This window comes from Oncorhynchus keta, chromosome 1 (genome assembly GCF_023373465.1).
Source record: "Oncorhynchus keta strain PuntledgeMale-10-30-2019 chromosome 1, Oket_V2, whole genome shotgun sequence".
Taxonomy (NCBI): Eukaryota; Metazoa; Chordata; class Actinopteri; order Salmoniformes; family Salmonidae; genus Oncorhynchus; species Oncorhynchus keta.
Window position 1 is genome coordinate 73,626,250 of NC_068421.1, and position 18,538 is coordinate 73,644,787.

The window sequence follows — 18,538 nt, forward strand, 5'->3', positions numbered from 1 at the left end:
TTGCTCGTGCTTGGCTCTGTCCACCTCCTATCTTGTTCTGCCCACTTTGACTAATTTGTTCACATTGGAAACGACAGGCTGTGGTCTATCTTGGTTAAGTAATACAAATCTTCGGTGTCCCAGTCCAACATGCCTAGTTCTCCCCACTGGGGCGTGGCTTAAGGAGCGCTCTGAAATATGCGCTCGTATCATCGTATTCCACCGGATCGAGTTCTCATATCACACCCGCCCTCAAACCATCCGCTCCGACAAAAATGATCCCGCGGCTGAATCTAGTTGCCTACACCTGTCCTATACGCTCTAGCGTTAGGCTCAGAGACGGAAGAGGAATCGAAATATTCCACTTGCTGTTTTTTTCTGGTTCAATGAAAGTCAATGAAGAATGTACTATGTAGACCAAACCCAGCTGCTATTGCATTGGTGTCTATGGGAGACCCACCCTGTTAAGTAGACCGGAAGTGACACTTTTATTCAATGGTAAACGGACTGATTGAACTCTTTATTTATCCATCATCTTTGGTTGGCTAAAACCATTTCTATTTTCAACGTCCTCCGCCATAGCCTGGCTGGCGAGACTCAAGTGTCTCATAGCGCAAAGAGAGATGTACTTCGAGGTGTTTTAGACAGACTGTCTTCGCCCCGTCAGAACATATTTCAATGCAGATTCAGGCGCGCAATATTGAATCTCCCGTAGGCTACCTCGTATGAAGCACAAACTATACATCTGAAATTGAAAATAGAACGCATGTTGTGTAACCATTCCACTCCCAAACAGGACATTCAATGGCCGAGATTTATTTCCCAAGTCGGCATTGAGCAATTCCGTACATGCGCTATTGGGCTACAGGATTTTGGGGTAAACGAATCCAAGTGGACCGCGTAGAAATAGCTTGTGGATGTTATCCCAATACCTTGGGCAATGTGCATTGAACTAATACTATTTGGATATAGTTCAAATACGCTGGATAAGATATCATCCATTCGCAGTGCTATCAAAATGCTATAGCGAGGAGGAAAAATGCTGTGTCACATTTGGAGGCCACGCGCATCCCGTGCCAGCCAGTCTGAGCCAGTGCATGCGCTCAGTGCGCCATCGATGATGTTGTGGGATATATCCAGTCTGGTCGACTAAACCGGCGATGTATTTACCACGCTATGTGTTATAACATTTTTAAAATCGACATAGTCACGTACAGCCACTGGACTTTTCATTCAATCTATGTAGCCTACAGTAGCGCTGGTGAACATTATGTTCTATGTCGGAGGAGGTGGTGGGTAGCCTATGCAATTTCAGTTGTCGGCGTACTGATCCCATTTTGGAACACAGTAAGTAGCCGAAGCTATTCATAATATAGGAACCATATAACCTACAGTAGCTGATGTATAATGCAGTGTTTAGCCTTTCTGTCACATGGCAATGTAAACAAGGCATATTTAAAATCGGACTACTGCCCTTAAATGTGGTCCAGCAGCTTGTGAATACAGTAGCCTACAGTAGTGTAGACGAGTTTCTAATCAACTCCACGATGTTGAAAAACCCAGTTAACAGCGTAGCTACCGCAAACATGGCCACTTTTGATTGTGGGATGCTGTGGAATTGGGACAAAGCCCCAGCTGGTGTTAAAACGCTATAGGCTACCTCTATCAATGCTTTGCGTTAAAACGCTATAGGCTACCTCTATCAATGCTTTGCATATCCCACATATGTCCCACATATTTGTGAATACTACATCAGCATTGTACTGCCTATGCTATATTTACAACTAAATAGTTGACATGGAGTTCTATTTTTATTCAGGATAAGACATTGGATCCATGGTAGGCCTAAAATGAATATTTTACTGTCTCTGAAGTTCAAATGTCAATTTCTCCTCTCACCTACCCAGGCTTTGAACAGATTTTCATTACATTTTGTTTGTGTGACTGCTCTTGCCTATCAGTGTTTTGTTACTTGTCGTGTTTTATGTTTTTGTGTGGACCCCAGGAAGAATAGCTCCTGCTTCTGCAAAAGCTAATGGGGATCCGAATAAATCAATTGCATGCAACAATCTAGTGCATATGCTTGCTCAGTTTAAAATATGGGCATGTTGCACAACACAGTTGCCTATTCTTGACACCAAGAGGCTGGGTAGAGTAGTGATCTGCCCAGCAAACCATAGCCTTCCTCTGTGATAATGCTCACCATTGGGAGATCATATTGTTAATTTCATGTCAATGGGTCTACTGAGTGCTCTGATTGGATGTTTTAGATGCCAATCATTATCTGTTGACAAATTAGTGACTTGCATAGCTCTTCAGCACTTGACCTACTTTGGAAAATGTCCATACTGAGGTTAGTTTAGGTCTTCAGTCAGTATGCCAGCCAAATTCTACATAACTAGGCATAATCCTCCAAGCTGCTGTTCTAGTCTTAACCCTCTTGTGCACAGCTGGCAATATAGCTGGAAATATAGAGTTGGCATAGTGGTTTATTTGAACTTGGAATATATGTCTTCTTTAGTTGCACATTTATTTAACTAGGCAAGTCAGTTAAGAACAAATTCTTATTTACAATGACAGCCAAGGGACAGTGGGTTAACTGCCTTGTTCAGGGGCAGAACGACAGATTTTTACCTTGTCAGCTCGGCGATTCGATCTTGCAAACTTTCAGTTACTGGCCCAGCTCTCTAACCACTATGCTACCTGACGCTTCAATTTATAACAACATAAGTGTTCTCAACCGATGTATAAAGGTAAACGATAACAAATGTGTCACTAAATCTTGAAGCTGGGACAACTACACAGTGTACTGTCTACATTTCTGCTCACTCAAGTTCAGTTCCGTCTTAAAGCAACCCCAACATCTGGGCCTCTGGTAGTGTGTAGGGAATAGGGCGACAACTTGATCCCCAACTTGCACTGCCTCTGAAGTACAGAAACGTGTACCAGTTGATTTCCATTATATTTCAGCATTTTGTCTGAGCAGATTTGGATGTGGAAACCTGACTTTTGCATCCACACCCAAACCACATTTGACTGAAACTAAACCACAGTCTAGTCTGCTTGCAAGTGTGACCTTCATAAAAACACACGGGCATTGTGCTAATCACTAGTTCTCTCTGGCATGGTGTCAGTGGGTTCTGCTTTTGTCTTTTACACATTTATATGCAGTGGAGAAAGGCTAGCTAGAGGAATTATACACAGATGTTCCCTATATAGTGTACTACTTTTTACCAGGGCCCAAAGGGCTCTGGTCAAAAGTACTGCACTATATAGGGAATGTGGTGCCATTTGGGACACATCCTTAGTCTTGTGGTAAGCAGAAGGACATTTAGGGCATTGGTCATGTTGGTATTATGACGGCACTAGGGAATATGTGGCATGCTATTCCTGTAGGCTGTGTCGATAGGTTACCTTCTGGATGAATGAATGATGAACCACTGAAGGTGATAACATGGGCCAAGTGCATCACTCTGGACAGCAGGTCTCAGAGGAATTTATTGTAGCGATTCTTGCTATATGAGCCATGTTACAATTCCCAGAAGTGGGATGGCGGCTGTGAGGCCATCGGAACGCACTACCCAGACTGGTGAGGAGGCTGAGTAGTTGAAGCATGGAGACACGCATTACCATTGGGAGGGGGCAGTGTAGCGATCCTCGCTCTATGAGCCATGTTACAATTCCCACCAAGGGGGTTAACCCTATTTGTAGGGTGTTTGCCTTTCACGCCAGCAAACCCAGGTTCCCTTTACTGCACTGCCTTTCCCTACAGTATTATGAATGAAAGTGTATTCAGTTCACTTCCAAGACTACTGCCATCTTGGACAGGTTTCTCTTGCAAAATGGATTTGAACTCAGTGAGACTAAACTGTATTTATAAAGGTTAAAAGATGATGGTACCCATTAATGACATTTGAGAATGAATGTTGAATTATCCTATAGGGTATCAGAATTTAAGGATCTCAGATGATATAGTCATTATATTGAAGTATGTATTTATTTGAAGACAATATGTACAATTAGACAGGATGTTTGAGACCGCAATTAGCTTAAATGCACATAATTACAAATGAGCTACAGAGTACTCTGCCTATAGCAAACGTGTGACTGATTGTCTCACTGTTCACTTTACTTTCCAGGTCTCTATTCAAAAGGACAGAATTAGGGACCACCCTTTGTTTGTTTTTTAGTTCTCTGCAAGACAGACATTCTTAATTCCCCTGCCATCTTTTCTATCTGGCTGTCAGTTTTTAGTAAGGCTTTGGGTTTGTTCTTAACGCGTGGGTTAGTCACTTCGAAGCCCAAATAAGTTTCATATGATGAAGGGTATGTATAAAGCTAGAGATCACGAAGACAAGCAAAGACAAAGAACAAAGACAGTAATGACAAACCGTTTTTGATTAGATAATAAAGTAGAGTTTTATATGGAACATGTCATGACTACGCCTATGTCGATTAGCTTTAGAAATGGGAAAAAATGCAGAGCTCTGCTGTTCTGCTGGTTCTTCATAGCTTGTTCTCCATCTTTTTTAAATAGGAAGCCAATTTATCAGCACTGATCAAATCTCGTTTTCTCATGGCTTTCTCTTGCCCCTCTGCAGCGGATATACAGTGTCTTTGGAAAGTATTCAGACCCCTTAACTTTTTGTTGTTGTTACAGCCTTATTCTAAAATTGATTAAATTGCTTTTTCCCCCCTCATCAATCTACTACACACACTACCCCATAATGACAAAGCAAAAACAGGTTATTAGACATTTTTGCAAATGTATTAAAAATAAAAACAGAAATATCCCATTTACATAAGTATTCAGACCCTTTACTCAGTACTTTGTTGATGCACCTTTGGCAGAGATTACAGCCTCGAGTCTCATTGGGTATGACTCTACAAGCTTGGCACATTTGTATTAGAGGTCGGCCGATTATGATTTTTCAACGCCGATACCGATTATTGGAGGACCAAAAAAGCCGGTACCGATTAATCGGCCAATTGTTTTGTTTAATTTTTTTGTTGTTGTAATAATTAATAATAATTACAACAATACTGAATGAACACTTATTTTGACTTAATATAATACATCAATAAAATCAATTTAGCCTCAAGTAAATAATGAAACATGTTCAATTTGGTTTAAATAATGCAAAAACAAAGTGTTGGAGAAGAAAGTAAAAGTGCAATATGTGCTATGTAAGTGCTAACGTTTCAGTTCCTTGCTCAGAACATGAGAACATATGAAAGCTGGTGGTTCCTTTTAACATGAGTCTTCAATATTCCCAGGTAAGAAGTTTTAGGTTGTAGTTATTATAGGAATTATAGGACTATTTCCCTCTATACCATATTTATTTCATTAACCTTTGACTATTGGATGTTCTTATAGGAACTTTAGTATTGCCAGTGTAACAGTATAGCTTCCGTCCGCCATTTCACTTCGGTTACACCAGCCTCATCTCGGGAGTTGATAGGCTTGAAGTCATAAACAGCGCCATGCTCGATGCACAATGAAGAGCTCCTGGCAAAACGCACAAAAGTGCTGTTTGAATGAATTTTACGTGCCTGCTTCTGCCTACCACCGCTCAGTCAGATACTTGTATGCTCAGTCAGATTATATGCAAAGCGGGACATGCTACATAATATCTAGTAATATCATCAACCATGTGTAGTTAACTAGTGATTATGATTTATTGTTTTTTATAAGATAAGTTTAATGCTAGCTAGCAACTTACCTTGGCTTACTGCATTCGCGTAACAGGCAGTCTCCTTGTGGAGTGCAACGAGAGAGAGGCAGGTCGTTATTGCATTGGACTAGTTAACTGTAAGGTTGCAAGATTGAATCCCCCGAGCGGACATGGTGAAAATCTGTCGTTCTGCCCCTGAACAAGGCAGTTAACCCACCATTCCTAGGCCGTCATTGAAAATAAGAATGTGTTGTTAACTGACTTGCCTAGTTAAATAAATCTGAAAATCGGCGCCCAAAAATACCGATTTCCGATTGTTAATGAAAACTTGAAATCGGCCCTAATTAATCAACCATTCCGATTAATCGGTCGACCTCTAATCTGTATTTGGGGAGTTTCGCCCATTATTTTCTGCAGATCCTCTCAAGCGCTCTCAGGTTGCTTGGGGAGTGTCGCTGCACAGGTATTTTCAGGTCTCTCCAGAGATGTTAGATCGGGTTCAAGTCCGAGCTCAGGCTAGGCCACTGAAGGACATTCAGAAACTTGTACTGAAGCTATTCCTGCATTGTAATGGCTGTGTGCTTAGGGTCATTGTCCTGTTGGAAGTCGAACCTTCACCTCAGTCTGAGCGCTCTGGAGCAGGTTTTCATCAAGGATCTCTCTGTACTTTGCTCCATTAATCTTTCCCTCGATCCTGACTAGTCTCCCAGTCCCTGCCGCTGAAAAACATCCCCACAGCATGATGCTGCCACCACGACACTCCCCAGGAATGGTGCCAGGTTTCCTCCAGATGTGATGCTTGGCATTCAAGCCAAAGAGTTCAATCTTGGTTTCATCAGACCAGAGAATCTTGTTTCTCATTGTCTGAGGGTCCTTTGGGTGCCTTTTGACAAACTCCGAGTGGGCTGCCATGTGCCTTTTACTGAGGAGTGGCTTCTGTCTGGCCACTCTACCATAAAGGCCTGATTGGTGGAGTGCTGCAGAGATGGTTGTCCTTCTGGAAGGTTCTACCATCTCCACAGAGGAACTCTGGAGCTCTGTCAGAGTGACCATCGGGATCTTGGTCACCGACCTGTACAAGGCCCTTCTCCCCCGATTGCTCATTTTGGCCAGGCGGCCAGCTCTAGGAAGAGTCTTGGTGGTTCCTAACTTCTTCCATTTAAGAATGATGGAGGCCACTGTGTTCTTGAAGAACTTCAATGCTGCAGAAAATGTTTGATACCCTTCCCCAGATCTGTGCCTCGACACAATTCTGTCTCCGAGCTCTATTGACAATTCCTTCGACCTTATGGCTTGGTTTTTGGGACCTTTATATAGACAGGTGTGTGTCGTTCCAACATAATTTCCAATCAATTATATTTACCACAGGTGGACTCCAATCAAGTTGTAGAAACATCTCAAGGATGATCAATGGAAACATGATGCACCTGAGCTCATTTTCAGGTCTCGTAGCAAAGTGTCTGAATACTTATGTAAATAAGGTACTTCAGTTTTTTATTTTATACATTTGCAAAAATAAAATAACTGTTTTTGCTTTGTCATTATGGGGTATTGTGTGTAGATTGATGAGGGAAAAAATTAAGAGGTCTGAATACTTTCCGAATGCACTGTATGTTGAGCAATATGTTTGGCACATCGAATTGCAATAAAATCACAGTATTGAATCGCAATATATATAGAATCATGAAAATCGCAGTACATATGGTATTGGCACCTAAGTATCGTAATAATATCGTATTTTGAGGTCCCTGGCCAGTCCCAACCCAAATGTTCATGTAGTAATGAAAGGAATGAGTGGCAGATAGCCTCTAGGCTATGTTGTAAAAATACTACCGTAGTCATAATAGGGAATGTTGACATATGCCATTTTTTTTCTTTACTAGGCAATTTGGTTAAGAACAAATTCTTATTTACAATGACGGCCTACCGGGGAACAGTGGGTTAACTGCCTTGTTCAGTGGCAGAACGACAGATTTTTACCTTGTCGGCTTGATCCGGCGACCTTTCGATTACTGGCCCAACTCGCTAACCAGTAGGCTACCTGCCGCCTCATGTTTTTGAAGATGTATTGTTCTTTTCTTCAATGATGTGTGTTCTGCATTATTATTGCAAAAATCTGAGTTTATCAGTGATGACTGATTTTCCAAATTTGCATGTAGTCAAATTAGGACCCATAGTGAATCTAATCAAGACATTTAATGTAATGTAAATCCTGCAGATTTAACATTTTGGGCTTAATTCATTTTCAGAAGGTTTAATTGCACTTGTTTGTTAAATCATGTGTATATTATGTTTGTCACTGTTTAATTAATACGTCTGCTTTCTGTTGCAGTGATGTTTACTCTTACCGAGGTAGCCGCCCTGAATGACATCCAGCCAACCTATCGGATCCTGAAACCATGGTGGGACGTCTTTATGGACTACCTGGGCGTCGTCATGCTGATGCTAGCCATATTTTCTGGAACCATGCAGTTAACCAAAGACCAGGTGGTTTGCCTTCCTATTCTGGAACCAGCTTCAGAGGACCCCAGCGGCTTCACAACACCGCAGCCAGCGGAGGGGTCTGGTTCTGGGTCAGGGAACGGAGGAAGTAGGGTGACGCTAGCCGCCACTCCCCGAGTGACTAAGGATCTACCGGATAGTGTTGTTCATCAGATTCACTTTACACATTCTGGTGGTGTTGGACAGCAGCCTCTGCCAACAGGCGTCAGGACAAACCTGGACTTTCAGCAATATGTTTTTGTCAATCAGATGTGCTACCATGTCGCCCTGCCGTGGTATTCTAAATACTTCCCATACCTTGCTCTCATACACACCATCGTCCTCATGGTCAGCAGTAACTTCTGGTTCAAATATCCAAAGACTTGTTCGAAAATAGAGCATTTTGTGGGGATTCTGGGGAAGTGTTTTGAGTCTCCTTGGACGACCAAGGCATTATCTGAGACGGCATGTGAGGACTCAGAGGAGAATAAGCAAAGGCTCACTGGTGCCCCTTTCCTGCCAAAACATTTCTCAACCAGCAGTGAAGAGGGAAGTCCTAACCAGTCCACCCCGATGCTGGCTAAGTCTGGGGTCAAGTTCACTGCTGATAAGCCTGTCATTGAAGTCCCATGCATGACCATACTAGACAATAAAGATGGAGAGCAGGCCAAGGCCCTATTTGAAAAGGTTAGGAAATTCCGTACCCACGTGGAAGACAGTGATTTGATCTACAAGCTCTACGTTGCCCAAACAGTGATCAAAACTGTGAAGTTCATTTTGATCTTGTGTTACACAATGACGTTTGTTGCTGCCATTGACTTTGACCATGTGTGTGAGCCTGACATAAAACATTTAACTGGATACACTAAATTCCAATGCACACATAACATGGCATTCATGTTAAGGAAGCTGCTTGTCAGCTATATTTCCCTCGTCTGTATATACGGCCTCATCTGTATATACACTCTCTTCTGGCTCTTTCGACGACCTCTCAAGGAGTACTCTTTCGAGAAAGTCAGAGAGGAGAGTAGCTTCAGTGACATTCCTGACGTGAAGAACGACTTTGCGTTTCTCTTGCACATGGTCGATCAGTACGACCAGCTGTACTCTAAGCGTTTTGGTGTCTTCCTCTCTGAAGTCAGTGAGAACAAGCTGCGGGAGATCAGCTTGAATCACGAGTGGACATTCGAGAAACTGAGACAGCATGTAACCCGCAACGCTCAGGACAAACTGGAGCTCCATCTCTTCATGCTGTCAGGTTTGCCAGACGCTGTCTTTGACCTGACAGATCTGGAGATCCTGAAGCTGGAGCTGATCCCAGAGGCCAGGATAACAGCCAAGATCTCCCAGATGATCAACATTCAGGAGCTACACTTCTACCACTGTCCTGCCAAAGTCGAGCAGACCGCGTTCAGTTTCCTTCGTGACCACCTCCGGTGCCTTCATGTCAAGTTTACAGATGTAGCCGAGATCCCCACTTGGGTGTACCTGTTGAAAAGTCTGAGGGAGCTGTACTTGGTCGGGAATCTGAATTCTGAAAACAACAAGATGATCGGTTTAGAATCTCTCAGAGACCTGAGGCATCTAAAGATTCTGCATCTAAAAAGCAATTTGACGAAGGTCCCGACCAACATAACAGATCTCTCTCCACACCTGATCAAGCTGGTGGTACACAATGATGGGACTAAACTCCTGGTACTGAACAGTTTGAAGAAAATGATGAACCTAGCTGAACTAGAGCTTCACAACTGTGAACTGGAGAGGATACCCCATGCTATTTTCAGTTTGACCAACCTGCAGGAGCTGGACCTGAAATCCAACAACATTCGTACCATTGAGGAGGTCATCAGCTTCCAGCACCTCAAGAGGCTGATCTGCCTCAAACTGTGGCACAATAAAATCATTACCATTCCATTGTCAATAAGCCATGTCAAAAACCTTGAGTCCCTCTACCTTTCTCACAATAAACTTGAATCTCTGCCCGTACCCTTGTTTAACCTGCTCAAGCTGAGGTATCTGGACATTAGCCACAACTCCATAGCGGTGATTCCGCTGGAGATTGGTTTTATGCAGAACCTCCAGCACTTTGCCATTACAGGCAACAAGGTGGAGGTAGTACCCAAGCAGCTGTTTAAGTGCACCAAACTGAGGACACTAAGTCTGGGACACAATTGTATCGCTGTCCTTCCAGAGAAGATCAGCAATCTGGTGCAGCTAACTAACCTGGAGCTGAAGGGAAACTGTCTGGACCGCCTGCCGCCCCAGCTAGGCCAGTGTCACCTCCTCCGCAGGAACTGCCTGTTGGTGGAGGACCACCTGTTTGACTCACTCCCCCTAGAGATCAAGGAGAGTATCAATCAGGAAGCCAACGTGCCCTTTGCTAATGGGGTGTGAGTGTGGCAGGACAGTGAGAGTCACTTTACCCATACAGGAGTGGGATTACAAAAATGAGACAACTGTCCACAGTCAATGTTTGTAATTACAACAAGTTAACTGAAAGAAAGGTTTTTGCTCAGGGCTGACTCGTCGTGAAAGAACATTATGTTTTAGACGGGTATAAAATGGCACTGTGATCACTCATTATGAAAGAAGATCCCAGGTACTGTGGAAAAAGCCATAAGTATGGTCTAGTTAAAAAAATGGTAGGTTAGTTCCACAGTTATGGGCTGGTTCCATAGTGATGGTCTGGTTCAAGAGTGATGGTCTGGTTCAAGAGTGATGGTCTGGTTCAAGAGTGATGGTCTGGTTCAAGAGTGATGGTCTGGTTCAAGAGTGATGGTCTGGTTCAAGAGTGATGGTCTGGTTCAAGAGTGATGGTCTGGTTCAAGAGTGATGGTCTGGTTCCAGAGTGATTGGGTGGTTCCAGAATGATGGACTGGGGTGTAATCATTAGTCCAAACAGTTGCAAAACAGAATATTTTGCAACTAAAACTAGTGTTTCTATTGGACAATTCAGGTAGGTCCTTCCCCGTTTCATTCCATTTGCTTCTGTTTAAGAAATGTTTTGCAACAGAATCGGCGTAATGACTACATCCCTGGTTCCAGAATGAGGGTCTGGTTCCAGAGTGACGGGCTAGCTCTAGAATGACGACCATGTTTGTGTTAGACCACAAAATGATTAGTCAATGTTCTGAGGAAAATGGATGCTCCTCTTAATTATGGAACAGAGAATGGTGGTGTAGAATTTATAGATGTGAGGGATACATGGTCTGATGAGATTTTATGTTTGTTTTCTTTTGTTTTCTTTGTTTTATAGCAACATTTTATGGGGAAAAAATGTGCGTGTCAAAAAAGATGCACGTCAAATAACACTTTGTCGTGTCAAATAACACTATTTGTCGTGTAAAATAAGCTTGTTGACCAATCAGGACCTGAATATGACTGCACGTCACATAATAATTTAAAGTGCTCATAATTTGTTTTGCGTAGTTATTACACATTGATTACACTCACTCGTATTTCATATGTCACAACGATTCATCGATACGTATGCTATGATACTAGTACAGTGCTGGTCATAAAAAAGCTAGCTAGCTCATGGATGCAAACAATGTCTTCCCCAAAAACATAGCAAAACGACAATCTGTTTCAGTAGCTATAGTTAGCTAGCTAACTATATAGCTTGGTATCATCATCTAAAATAACCCTAATTTACAAGACAGTTCTTATTTGATTAATGGTAGTCGGACCCATCTATGTGAAACTAGCAACAATAAGGATTAGCCACAATAGTGGACTTTGCGGTTAGCCTTCAAAATAAAAGTATGTCAATGACAGTGTTGCAAATGAATACAAATTGTAGAATTATGCCATAATTGAATAGATCATGATAAATGAGTTTGGAATGGTATATAAAATCAACAAAATACAATAATTTGTTAATTTGACAAAAATTTGTTGAAATCACACTGGATGTATTAGACTTTAGAATTTCATTTGGGGCATACTTATTTCACTGTACAGCCTTACCTAAGGATTGTGGATCAATGACATGGGGTATCAGTCTACTCAGTGACACACAGAGAACATTAGCATCGTAGCTCTTATTGTGGGACTCTGAAACTGTGAATTGAGACACATTTATTGTCAACCTATGATTATTGAACACATAGGAAAAATAATACTGTGTGGATGTTTGAGCCTGATAACTCTTGAGGAGGATGTTGGGGAAAAAATTTATTGAGTAGACTGATACCCCATTTCATTGATCCCCAATCCTTAGGTAAAGTTGTACAGTGCAATATGAATGTCAATACACACAATAGGCTGACTAGGGAGGTGATTTCACACAGTCACACTCCTGCGATAAGAGCTACAACACTAATACTTGCGTAAACTCTTCACAGTTGTGTTCTATGGGTGTCACTAAGTAGACTGATACCCCATTTGATTGCTTCACATTCCAACCTTGTTTAACATGATCTAGTCTAAATATGGCTTGATTCCTCCAATTGCAACCTTCTGCATTCTTTCAAATAGGTACTTTTATTTTGAAGGCAAATCGCAAATTCCACAATTGTGCCTAATCCTTATTGAGGCTAGCTTCACAACACAACCCGGTCAGGTCGAGCCTAATGAAGCTAGCTGGCTGCTTACAATGTTAGCTTTTGGCAACAGGGTTTAGTAGCTGGCTAGCTATTTATTTACATGAACTGAAGTTCAGTTGTAATCGGTGAACAACAAGTGGCTACCTAGCTAATAATTACTCTAATAATTACTCTTGCAATCTCTCTCCACCAGGTGTAGCACTTCTATCATCTTTTAAAAACAAGAAATGGACAGTGACGGGGGTAAGGGGGGATACCTTGTCATTTTTTGCGTCATCATTGCATGCGATCGTCATTCTCAAAGCCGCTGTTTTACTTCTAAGATCACTTTAGCACCGCCCTAAAAACCCGATTCAAATCGACACAAACCTTCAAATAGGTATGTAATGACACACTATATAAAGTCTTTATAGTGTTTTATTTACATTTTAGAGGTGATAAGGTGATAAGTTGGACAGATCGAGTGAAAAAAAGCAATTTTCCCACACATCGCTCCTTCTCACTATCACGCATTAGTTTCGCTTCCCCACCTGCCATTTTTAAAAAGACCTGACGGGGCTCATTGTCTTCTTGAATTATGCAGAAACGGGCAGTGTGGGGGTCATGTAATTGATTCTGTTGGAAAGGGGAGAAATTGTGCTTTACAATGGTATTGACATTACAGTTGATCTGGAAGTATTACATTTTTGGGGCGCTAAAATAAGGTCAATTGTACGGACCAGGGCGATGTACAAAAGTGAGTGAGTTTACGTTACCAAGCTAAAGCTAGCCAGCTACCCCAGAAGTTGCGGTCCAACACAACATTCTACAATTAAACTGTGTTATTTGACATGTCAAATTTAAAAGCTTATAGTGTTATTTGACGTGTATCTTTTTTGACACATAAAGACCCAAACGGTGTTCCATAACATTTCTCTACGTTTTACCTGAATCCAGGAAAGTCCATATCATGGCTGTCTGATGGAAACCTCTCATAATTCTATGTTCGTTATTGGGTAAATAGGGTCATTTTTTTCTATTCCCTGAAAAGTGTGTTTGAAGATAAAACTTCACAAGCTATTTTGAATACATTGTTTTGTCATGAAATGTTCAGAGTACATTGAGGGGAGTTAATGCTTTCAATAAATGTACAACAATGTTAAGGTTTTCATCAGACAGTAACTATATGTGGCAGTTTTGGGAGTCCTCTCTCGATTTTTACTTTGGTCTTTTGTTATGTATATTTCATTCAGTATATTACCTGCAGCTGTGTGAAAGGAACCACTAAACTCCGACAAATTTGACAACCCAGTCAACAAGCCTGCCTATGCCCCTATTGTGGTAGTACTGTACTGTCAGAACCACACGGAACAAACTGAAGAATCCATCAACAAGGATGATTATAAAACACTATTGCAGGGTTTCCCAAACTCGGTCCTCGGGACCCCAAGGGGTTCACGTTTGTTTTTTTGCACTAGCACTACACAGCTGATTCAAATAATCAACTAATCATCAAGCTTTGATAATTTGATTTGGCTGTGTAGTGTTAGGGCAAAAAACTAAATGTGCACACTTGATATGACAACTCCTATGCATAATTGGTGTACTATAATATGGTCTTGGCTGCTAACTAAATGACTGTGCATGTATATGTTTACTATCCTAGTCTTTTGCCCATAAATGTGTCAGTAAAGTATTTAACTGTTGTCAGCAGACATGTTCGTAACCCTATGACGCATTCATACTCAAATAAAACCATGTCCCGTATGTCTAGTGATTTCACAATATGTTTCAAGCATTTGAACTAGCCAACAACCACTGATATGGTTGTAGGCTACCAGCATGTGATGCAGGCCATGCCTGGTCAGGTTGAATTGTTTTGCACCTTTCAATCAGTCAAATGTTTCTTATTTTCTTGCATTCCATTGGTGGTGCACATTTAGTTATACGGCACATATCTTTTCCATGAATTTGGGATTCAGACCTGCAGATATCTCCTAATGCATTTGGGTTGTTATACACAACAGATGCGGTTAAATATGGATTCACCTCAACATAATACCACTTTTTTGTTGCATGGTATCATCTGACAAACGTAGATATTTGGGTGAACGTTCCCTTTAATTTGAGTCTTGTGTAGTTAAACTATTTTGAATGTTAAGGTATGACAATTGCAACTCAATAAAGGAATTGCGAAGCAAATCAACGGTGTCCAGTCTTGCATGGATTTGATGATAAGCTCATGGAGTAGTAGATTGCACTTGCAAAGTATAGATTTCAATTTTTGGAGCCCAAAATCAAAATGTATTACTTTGGTCTCAGAAACAATCAACAATGTGGACCATCGAAAGATTAGAATGATAGAATATTAGCATGTACAGTACCAGTCAAAGGTTTGGACACACCTACTCATTCAAGAGTTTTTCTTATTTAGACTATTTTCTACATTGTAGAATAATAGTGAAGACATCAAAACTATGAAATAACACATGGTATCATGTAGTAACCAAAAAAGTGTTAAACAACTCAAAATATATTTTATATTTGTCAAAGTAGCCAGTATTTGCCTTGATGACAGCTCCGCATGCGCTTGGCTTTCTCAACCAGCTTCACCTGGAATGCTTTTCCAACAGTCTTGAAGGAGTTCCCACATATGCTGAGCACTTGTTGGCTGCTTTTCCTTGACTCTGCAGTCCACTTCATACCAAACCATATCAATTGGGTTGAGGTTGGGTGATTGTGGAGGCCAGGTCATCTGATAAAGCACTCCCATCACTCTTCTTCTTGGTCAAATAGCCCTTACACAGCCTGGAGGTGTGTTGGGTCACTGTCCTGTTGAAAAAGATATGATAGTCCCACAAAGCAAATGGGATGGCGTATCGCTGCAGAATTCTGTGGTAGCCATGCTGATTAAATGTGCCTTGAATTCTAAGTTAATCACTGACAGTGTCACCAGCAAAGCACCCCCATACCGTCACACCTCCTCCTCAATGCTTCATGGTGGGAACCACACATGCGGAGATCATCCGTTCACCTACTCTGTGTCTTACACAGACATTGCTCATGTTTCTTGGCCCAAGCAAGTCTCTTCTTCTTATTGGTGTCCTTTAGTAGTGGTTTCTTTGCAGCAATTCGACCATGAAGGCCTGATTCACACAGTCTCCTCTGAACAGTTGATGTTGAGCTGTGTCTGCTACTTGAACTCTGTGAAGCATTTATTTGGGCTGCAATTTCTGAGGCTGGTAACTCGAGTGAACTTATCCTCTGCAGCAGAGATAACTCTGGGTCTTCCTTTCCTGTGGCGTCCTCATGAGAGCCAGTTTTCTTATTTTAATTTTACCTTTATTTAACCAGGCAAGTCAGTTAAGAACATATTCTTATTTTCAATGACGGCCTGGGAACAGTGGCCGTCTGTTCTGCCTGTTCAGGGGCAGAACGACAGATTTGTACCTTGTCAGCTCGGGGGTTTGAACTCGCAACCTTCCGGTTACTAGTCCAACGCTCTAACCACTAGGCTACGCTGCCGCCCGTTTCATCATAGCGCTTGATGGTTTTTGCGACTGCACTTGAAGAAACTTTCAAAGTTCTTGAAATTTTACGGATAGACTGACCTTCATGTCTTAAAGGAATGATGGACTGTCGTTTCTCTTTGCTTATTTGAGCTGTTCTTGCCAAAATATGCACTCGGCCATTTACCAGGGCTATAATCTGAATACCACGCCTACCTTGTCACAACTTATTTCATAGTTTTGATCTATTAACTATTATTCTACAAGGTAGAAAATAGTACAAATAAAGAAAAACTCGTGAATGAGTAGGTGTGTCCAAACTTTTGACAGGTACTGTACATATTTGATGCATTATTGATGAACTGCATTTTAATAGTGTTAATATGGAATAATGTGATGACATTACCATTTCCAAATGTTTACTATATTCTCTCCATGATTGTGTTTTGAAAATTGTTTGAGAGAAATGTTTGTTCCTTGTTTTATATTGTATACATTTGTAGACATGTTTTTACCAAGGTATTGACATTTAAAATCATGAGAATAATGTCTAACCAGAAGGTTAGTATGAGGGATACAGGTGATTCATTGTTGTAATGGCCTTCAGCAACCATCTCTAGTCAAAGCTAGATTTCTGACTTGTAATGTTTGACAATCCATAAATTAGGTGTTCTTGTCTGTGTATGTGCGTGTGTTTTGTGTGTGTGTGTGTGTGGCAGGGAATGATTACTTGATTAAGTTCCAATAAAAAATTATATGCATTGTTTTGTAAACAACAGAAATAATAATGGGGTCTCATATGAAGCCATTGTGCTTTTATTTTTTGTTTAGTATTCTATAGTTTTAAAAAGGGAGTATTTCCACAGTTGCTGAAAAACAACAACTGCATTTTAGTTTTTTTTATTATTATTTTAAGCATTTGAATAGAATATTTGGTCTTTTAACCATCTGATATTCTAATGTATCTATTCTATATCTGATAAACCAACAGAAGCTACATTTGAGTCCACTTACACCACCACCAAAAATACATTAGTTACAACTACATACTTCCTTCCAAACAGATCATTCCAGGTTATGCAATCCTATTCGTTTTGACAACTGTCATTGTGTAATATTATTATTACACTGTGTACCTGACAATGATTAATGCCATTAGGATAGACGATAACAATGTAATCCCTGCACCACTCTCAAACCACTCCTAATCAAATTACTCCTGGTTAGGCCTACCTGTCAATTTAATTTTCAGATCATGTATTACAGGCAAGAGATGTTTTTCAATGAACAATAAACGCAATGAAATACATTTTTGACCTGTTTCATCTTCTGACACTTACAGTAGTTACCAATATTACTTTTTATTATTTCAATGAATGATCAGTTTATCGATCTGTTTTGAATGGGGTTCTCAGATCTGCACTTCTACTTTTTCTTGGGAATGAGGATGCAACATAAAAGTTAATAAAGTTTAAATAAAATAAACAAATAAACATAAGAAAAGCTTATTGGAGTCCCTGATGGAGTGCAGGCCTAGTGGTGAACTGTCTCAGAGTGCCATCGTGTGGGCAGATGATGTTAATACAGGTTATTTCCTCGTCGATAGGCCTATTTACATGGCAAAATCTAAAATCTTACTTCACTGACACTACTGTTATTTAGATATGTTTCTCTTCAAATAAAACTGAATTATCTGTTTTTAATCCATATAGCAAATAATGCAATCAAAGTTACGCGTGGTCCCGCCCGCCCCACAGGTGTTCAGGTGTGTCAATCATCCCAGTTGCTGGCTACGCATGTAGACAGGTAGCCTAACTGAGGTAATTAGCATGTTTCATCGTAGGCGAACTATTTGACTGGTACTATTAAAATCATCACAGAGTTAATTTTCGTCATCAAAAATAGTGACTTAAGTATTTTTAATAAAAACATTGAGAATAAAGACACTTCGGAGGGTCATCTCATCATGAAACACTGGACTATATCCGGAAGCAAGCCAAATGTAAAGGGAGTAATCAAGGTTTTGCATGTAAATCCAGGGTTCTCCAATGCCTAGTATTCATTTGGGATTTCTTTGTTCATGTTTTTTGTACAGGAGTTCAAGTTGAGTAAATTTCGGAAAATATTGTCTAAGCAGACAAAAGAGGAGCTCCCAAAAGCAGTCATGAAAGGTATGATGGTATGGCTTTTCTTCAGAATACCCACAGGCCCTGGATTGTGAATGTCAGAGGAGGCTGGTGGGTGAAGCTATAGGAGGACATGGTAATTGTAATGGCTGGAATGGAATCAATTGAATGGAGTCAACATGTGGTTTTCATATGTGTGATGTGTTCAAAACCCTCCCATGAATGCCATTCCAGCCATTACA

General features: G+C 40.9%; 1 protein-coding gene across 1 annotated transcript; it reads left to right on the forward strand.

Moving 5' to 3' along the window:
• Nucleotides 1-241: 241 nt before the first annotated feature.
• LOC118393024 (volume-regulated anion channel subunit LRRC8D-like) lies at nucleotides 242-14,863 on the forward strand. Its single transcript, XM_035785165.2, has 2 exons — nucleotides 242-1,326; nucleotides 7,987-14,863. The coding sequence occupies exons 1-2, from the start codon at nucleotides 1,257-1,259 to the stop codon at nucleotides 10,527-10,529; spliced, it is 2,613 nt and encodes an 870-aa protein (XP_035641058.1). The 5' UTR covers nucleotides 242-1,256; the 3' UTR covers nucleotides 10,530-14,863.
• Nucleotides 14,864-18,538: the final 3,675 nt, after the last annotated feature.

What these genes read in the sequence shown, in the direction of transcription:
- LOC118393024 (XM_035785165.2), top strand. Translation starts at nt 1,257, where the DNA reads ATGTCGGAGGAGGTGGTGGGTAGCCTATGCAATTTCAGTTGTCGGCGT. An exon ending in TGATCCCATTTTGGAACACA is followed by an intron (nt 1,327 to 7,986) that starts GTAAGTAGCCGA and finishes TTTCTGTTGCAG; the next exon opens with TGATGTTTACTCTTACCGAG.